Raw genomic sequence first — 7,630 nt, forward strand, 5'->3', positions numbered from 1 at the left:
GGTTTGACAATTTTGGAAAACTTCAAATGATATTCATAGATTGCACGGGCAATAGAGCCAAATTACCACAAAATTTCTCTCCACATTTGTCCTGGTGAGTTTAAAATCTCACAGAATTGAACTTCCAGTAACTTAAAGAGTCTGAAAAGGCAACTGAGCAAGTTAGTATATAAGTGAGTACAGACCTCCAAAACCAGCGATCTCTCAGTCACACCAAATTCATTCAGGAACCTCCAGATTCTTTCCGTCCTCTCCGGCCTTTCTGGGTGCTCCCTGCAGGGTGATAAAAGATGGCTATAAGAATACAGATTATTTAAAATCAATCCATCAAAATTTTATACTTAAAATTTTGAACATAAGTTATTTTAAGTCTTTTTATCATTCATGAACACAAGAAGAGCAATAGACTATTATTACCACTGTTATTGAGTAATTTTTCCTACTAAGCCAATAAAAACCTCTTAACTTCTCAATATCAGCTGGTCAACTTACGTAATTCAACATGGTCTTCCGTTATTTTGTAAAATGCTTCTTAATTTACGCTGCTTATTTCTTTTTCCTTTTTAATACTTTTAGCAAATGAATCTAACTCAATATTTGATCTTTACATACATGCAATGAGTATCCATTCACCTACATTACATATTTAATAAAAAGATTTGTTGGGAATTAAGGAGCAAATCAGAAAATTTAAAACCAAAACAGGACTAACACACTCACTTCTCTAATGTATTCTTGTGCTTGCTCATTTCTTCGTCATAGACAAGGCAAAGTTTATGGCTGGGCAAGTGTTGAATGTTCTCTGTCAACATGAAAAACATTGAGCAATATTAGAGTACAAAACATCACCATTATAGTACAAAACATTTACATTTACAAGCAGGAAATTATATACATACAGTATTACACATTTTCACCATCATCTCCTCAAATGCTCTTAAAATTATGTCATTTTTCTGAACTGAACAGAAGATACAGGCATTGCAATATGCTTCAGTACTATTATGTAATTCTATAAAAAAAAAAACATTCCACATATCTAGCAAATATACTTAAAAATATAAATCATTTTTGTACTTTAAATACAGTGGGGCCTCGCTTAGTCACGGATCAGCAATCACGGATTCAGTTAATCACAAGTTTTTCCTCAGACCACTTCTCAATCTAGGCTACTAGGTATATCACAGCATCGAGGGCTTGTCCGTTGTAGGCTAAGCCTCGTCCGGTTCCGATAACCAGCAAATGCATGAACAGATTCACATTATGATATTAACTGACAATAAAGGTATAAAACCATTCTCACCTTATATATTATTGGCATATCTTCATAATATTGTAGCCTATTCATGAAATAATTCCACATCATTGACATCAACTTGTAGTTGAGCGGCCAGCAGAAATGTAAACATTGAGTTACACTTAACAGCACCTTTGCCATTCTTAACCTTTTAGAAATGTTAATAGTAATAGTGTAATTACAGTAGTAATAACATTTAGGAAAACATTACTTTTCAATTCGAACTTCATTACTGTTTTGGTATAACTAATCAACTTCTCTGAACACTGCAGTCATACAAACGATAATTGTCATAGATTATCGTATTGTTGTTTGCGATCGGCGACGAAGCGTAAATGTAATAAAACCATTTTTACCTTATATATTATTGTCATATATTCATAATAAAATGCATATCTTATCATTGGCATATCTTCATAATAAAAAGCCTCTTCAAGGAATAATTCCTTGGGGAATGCATTTTTCAAAAGACAAAAATACACTACATGTTTACAGCATGCAATGATTACTTTATTTTGATGTGATTACATTAATTTTACAGTATGGTACTCTAAGCAGTACAGTAACTATTTTTTTTTCATAATTGTATATGCATTCACGAAAAAAATACGTATGACAACCGTGTCGTCACCAAACCTAGTCTCGTTGGTACATACTATTTTTACACAATGTGAGTGGATACACTGTTCTACAAACTACCGGTGTATTTTTACGTAAGTATCCTCTAAATTCTGTCATAAATCACTTTACTTACTTTTTTTGGAGCCCAAATACTATGTATATCCCCGGGAAATTAACGAAATCTCGAATTTTATCACAGACCAAGATTCACTAATTACTATGTTTTCTTCTTCTTTTCATGACTAAATGCATTTTTAGGATACACTCATTTAAAAATTTTCAAATACTATGAATGTAGATAGCTCTCTCTCTCTCTCTCTCTCTCTCTCTCTCTCTCTCTCTCTCTCTCTCTCTCTCATCACTGATCTATTATTCTGTGATTTACGAAACTGCTTCAATACAACTTTTATAGTTGACTCAATGAATTTCACATTATAACAGTATACAAAAGAATATCTTATCACTATCCATGTTTCATTTCTTATCACCATAAAAATATTTAAAATACAAATTTCATTTTGTTATTCTCCAGCTAAGCTAGTAACAGTATTCTCGTCCCAAGCTGCTCTCTCAAGCTACTCAACAGTTACTCTCATCCCAAGGTGCTCTCTCTCTCTCTCTCTCTCTCTCTCTCTCTCTCTCTCTCTCTCTCTCTCTCTCTCTCTCTCTCTCTCAATGAAATATGAATTACTGTATCATAATATCATTCACAATCCATGTTTCATTTCTTATCATCATAAAATATTTAAAATACTAATTTCATTGTTATTCTCGAGCTAAGATAGTCAACAATACTCTAGGCCCAAGCTGCTCTCTCAAGCTATTCTCGTCCTAAGCTGCTATCTCAAGCTATTCAAGTTACTCTCGTCACAAGCTGCTGTCTCTCTCTCTCTCTCTCTCTCTCTCTCTCTCTCTCTCTCTCTCTCTCTCTCTCTCTCTCAATGAAATATGAATTACTGTATCATAATATCATAAACTATTATGTACAAAGTTAATAATAATAATAATAATAATAATAATTCCATTAATAAATTCGTTTCTTTTAGCAACTAAATTGTTTTCCAAAATAATTCTTTCGGTAATAAACGTCCATCAGCTGATTCTAAAGGTAAACAAAAGACAAAACTAGATTTTAATTGCTGTATTTTGCTGTTTATACATTAATATTATAGTTGGGTGCTGTAATCATTACAGTAAATCATGTTTTTTTTTATCATAAATATGTTCATTCACGAAATAGATATACTATGTACTTTTAGTTTGGTGCAGCAGCCAAATCATGAAAATAGGAAGGAATTGTTAGGTAATTATAATTTTGTTTGCTGATCTGATGCAGGGGAAATTGAAGATTGGAAAGAATAACTTTGAAACTGTCTTGAATTTAGTTTAAGGTGATAGTTGAAGAAATATTTGGTGCTTGAACTAAAGTAGGCAGTTATAAACATTGAAATAGGTGGTCTGGGTGTTGAATTATTAAAGTAGGCGGTTTAAAGCAATTTTCAGGGGGGGCGGGGGGGTACCAGGATACACGGGTATTTTACTTATCACGGGGGGTTCTGGGCCCTATCCCCGTGATTAACGAGGCCCTACTGTACTCAAAAAAAATTACCAGACGATGACTAGTCAACACATACTCTCCTAGTGTAAGTAAAAACCTACAATTTAATAAAAACAATCTTTACAGTTAATCTTTTCTTCAGCTTCTGTGTGTGTGTGTGTTTGTTTGTTATGTTTTTTTCTCTTCAACTGTTTTCTTCTGTGGATTTTATTAGGGAAAAGTAAGATTTGCAAATCAAGATCAGACTGGGATTGCTATTACTTACCCTTTCCTTTGAGCGTCTTGAGCCGAATCGCAATCTCCTCAAGCTTGATGGCGGAATGAAAAGGATAAATACTTCTTGTTGGATAAGTGACTGAGATGGACTCGTTTCCACGGTAGGTAACAGATGGCACGTGCTTCGAAATGGCGACTTCCTCGTTGACAGAAAAAGAACTCTGGTACTGGAAGCACTTCCAATAAGGTCGTTGTGCGTATATCAGGTTGAGTATTGATTCCTGTATGCTGCAAGTGACAAGAATGCATGTGAATCAAAATGTCAAACAGATTATCATGATAAGATACAGTACTGTAATGACAAACTTCACTAGTACAATCATACATTTTCATTACAAATTTTAAAGTTTTTATGTCAGAGTATATACACAGAATTAGTTTGTACATCTAGTTCTTAGTCACATGACTTAAACTGGTCTCTTTCCATAATGCAATTATGATTTTTGCCATCTGAGAACTTATAATGAAATATACCTATATCTCAAAGCTTTTACTAAAAACTCATAGAAAAGGTACAGAATAAAGTACTACAAAGTATTCTGAAATGGTTTTCCAACATATGCAAGGTAATTACAGGTACGTACAGTGAACAAGGATTTATATTCACTTTGTGCCTATTACATGTCATATACATACTACAGGTATTAAGAGCTGTAAACACATATCCATATTCCAACACTATATTTCTGGTTCTAATTTTGCTGGGGTTGCAAAGCCTGCAGCACAATTCAGTGGAATGAGAAATGAAGTTCTTGGAGCCAAAAGATCAGCACTAGGTTCATGGAGACTGTTCAGCATTGTAGAGTAAAATCAAGAAATGAACCTCATGAAGAGATGTGGTGTTCAATGGGACAGTTTAAAAAGTGATACTGAAAATGGTATACCAATTAATTATTACTAGTATTACGATTCAGGAGATGAACCCTATTCATGCGGAACAGTCCTGCAGAGGCCATCGAACTGAAATTTAAACTTCCAAAGAATGTGGTGTTCATTTGAAAGAAATTACAGAACATAGTAGGAAATGCTTAAAGAGGAGACCAGTTGTTAGAAAACAGATCAATTGACAATTGTTCCGACACGGCATACAAACCTTCGGTCCTTTTACAATAGGAAGATACTAGCGGCAGCTGGATAGGTCGTAAGCTTTCGAACAAGGGGTTCGGTAGTTAACTGCTTGTCCGACAGGCGCGCGCGCGCGACTGGGAGGTAAACAAATCACTTTTGCTTTCGGCCTCACAGTGGATGGACGTGTGTGTTCGCTCTCTGCCCGCTGCTCGTCGTTTGCTTTCTTGTTTGTTTGTAATTGTGTATGAAAGATTGTAAGTACAGTATTCTCTCTTTTCATATTAATTACGCTGAAATCATTAATGATGGAATCTCCGCGCCTCGCTACCCCAAGGAGACTTTGCCCGGGTACCGAAGGGCGCAAATGTGGGAAATTCAGATCTTTCCCCGAGATAGACCCTCATGTTTTGTGTGCTCGGTGGCCTGCCGGGGGTCGCGAATGCACCCGGGCCGAGCCCTGTGATGTTTGTATGAACTGGTCGGAGGCGCAGTGGACATTGTATGAGGGCAGGAAGAAGCGAAGGCCTGCAAAGGAGTCGTCGGAAAGCTCTCCCGCGACTCCTTTGGTGACGGACACTTCGTCTTCTTTCCTGCCTGCCCGCGCTCAACTTCCACGTCTCGCGCCTTCCCTTCGGGGGCGGTGTCTAGGTCCTTCTCCTCTCCGATGTGTCGAGTGTGGAGGAGGGCGCTAGATCCCCACGACGTAGAGTTGTACTCTGGGTCCTCTATCCGCTCGTCTTCGCGCGAGCGGGTAGAGGATCCTCCTAATCACCCGACTTTTGCCTCCTCAGGTGCGGTTGCCGTGAAGGATGACCTCGGACAGGTGTGGGCGTCGTTGGGACTGCAGGGCGTGCCGAGTGTCCAGGGGCTGCTCTATCATCTCGCTGGCTCCGTGGCGGTTACGCACGCTACGGTCACAACCACCACCACGACCCTGACAACACCTGGCTACGCGTCACCTCCTCACCTGGTGTACACCCAGCAGCGCGGTCTCTGTGACACCCACAACATCGGTGCAGGGGCCAGTCGCCGTAACTCGGGGGGAGTGTGATGCCGCCACCTGGGTTTGCCGTGTTGCCACGACCGGACTTCATGTGCCCGAAGAGCTCGCCCCTCCGGACCTCCCACCGGTGCGATGATGTCTGTGCCGCTGGTTAGACCATCTGTACCGTCCACACAGCCTGCCGTACCTGCCGTGACCACCGCTGCTGTTCCTGTTCCTGCTCCTGCCGTCTCGACTGCCGTTCCTGTGATGCTCGCACCTGCTGATGTTGTCCCTGTCCTGGCGCCGCTGCTCCCGATGCTGGTCTGTTCGGACAGGTACGTCCGGGCCCTGTTGCTTCGGCAACAGCAGCCCCGGCTCCGTCCTGGATGACAGACCTGACGTCGGTCCTGAGGAGGTTGACGAAGAAGAAGAGGAAGAGGAGGAAGGTGTCGTCGTCGTCTTCATCGTCTTCTTCGTCGTCGTCGTCTGCCGCCTCTTCCCCTTCTTCTTCTAAGGCTCCCCTGCCTAAGAAGAAGAAGGTTGCCTCCCCCCCCCCTAAGAAGTCTCCTTCGGGAGCTTCTAAGGGCCCGTCTCGCTCTGGTGAGACGGGGGCTTCTTCCGCTGGTCGCCCTGCTCCTTCGGGAGCAGGACCCGTCTCTTCTCCCGCAAGGAAGAAGACTACGGGGGAGGCCAGAGGGGTGCCGGCTAACACCGGCACTTCCTCACCTGCTGTTAGTGGTTCGGCCACGGCAGCAGGATCCGTCTCGGCCGCTCGTTCGCGAGAGGTACCGAGTGTACGGTCGCCTACCAGCGACCGTGCAGCCAGGAACCAGACCTCTGAGTCCGCTCAGCGTCAGGTTCACGGCACGGAGCGGAAGACTGGTGACAGCCGCTCACGCGACTCTCACCAGACCAGCTCTCGCTCTCACGGCGAGCGGCTGGCTACCCGGGCGGACGTGACGGTCCACGACCGGCCACGGGCTGAGGCTGGGAAGAGGTCCCCCCGTTCGCCGGCACCAGCCACGGCTGGTACCAGCGAACTGACGCACCGTGAGGATATGCACCGGTCTCACCGTGACAGTGGAGCTCGCCGGTCGCCTGACCGTCGCTCTCACAGAGAGCGATCGGGTACGGCGACCAGCACCAGCTCCTCTGACACACGAGACCGGGGCCGCTGTTCTCGGTCCAGCCGTTCTCCACAGCGAGACGGCTCGACTAGGTCTGCAGCTCGATCGCCACCGCGGGTTGGCGATCGCCTGCAGTCCTCCAAGCCCGCTGGTTCTGCCAGTGAGCGAGGAGGAGAGCGTCAGGTCTGCCTCTCCATACCTTCAACCTCCTCGGGTTACACCAGGGAGGGGCGAGGTATTGAGGAGTGATCGTGAGGGGTGCGCCCCTCAGGATCCCGCCACGTCGTCGTACGTACCAGGCTCGGTTCTCGGACCAGCCAGGTCGTACGCACAGGTGGTTGGAGGAGACCTAGAGGGGGCTGTCGCTGCTCCTCTCCTTGAGGGAGGAGGGTCTCGGGAGGTACTCCTGTTCGAGGGACTGGACGGTCCGACTCCACAGGATGCTATCACACCCGAGATCCAGAGGAACTTTTGCCGAGGTTATTGCGCTGATTCGTCAGCACAACGACCTCGGGGAAGGATCGCCGCTCCCACCATCCGAGCCCACGTCCCGGCTCGAGTCGTTCTGGGGCCCGAAGATGGGAACCCCAGACCGACGGTGGGTTTGCCGCGTTCCGAGCTTGCGGACTCAGTGCTAGACCAGGTTGAATCGCTGTACTCCGGACAAGACGGTCGCTCAAGTCTGGCAGGTCGAGCAA

At 43.8% G+C, this 7,630-nt stretch overlaps 1 protein-coding gene across 9 annotated transcripts in view; it reads right to left on the reverse strand.

Moving 5' to 3' along the window:
• The window catches only part of LOC135205071 (histone deacetylase 6-like), a 167,190-nt gene that overhangs the window by 36,709 nt on the left and 122,851 nt on the right, over positions 1–7,630 (reverse strand). For all 9 annotated transcript variants that reach the window (XM_064235349.1, XM_064235351.1, XM_064235350.1 and 6 more), the window contains 3 exons: positions 3,742–3,980; positions 721–802; positions 186–273 (listed from right to left, as the gene is read on the reverse strand). In XM_064235349.1, coding sequence (XP_064091419.1) covers positions 186–273; positions 721–802; positions 3,742–3,980 — 409 coding nt within the window. The remainder of the gene's footprint in view (positions 1–185; positions 274–720; positions 803–3,741; positions 3,981–7,630) is intronic.

Source organism: Macrobrachium nipponense, chromosome 48, assembly GCF_015104395.2.
Source record: "Macrobrachium nipponense isolate FS-2020 chromosome 48, ASM1510439v2, whole genome shotgun sequence".
Taxonomy (NCBI): Eukaryota; Metazoa; Arthropoda; class Malacostraca; order Decapoda; family Palaemonidae; genus Macrobrachium; species Macrobrachium nipponense.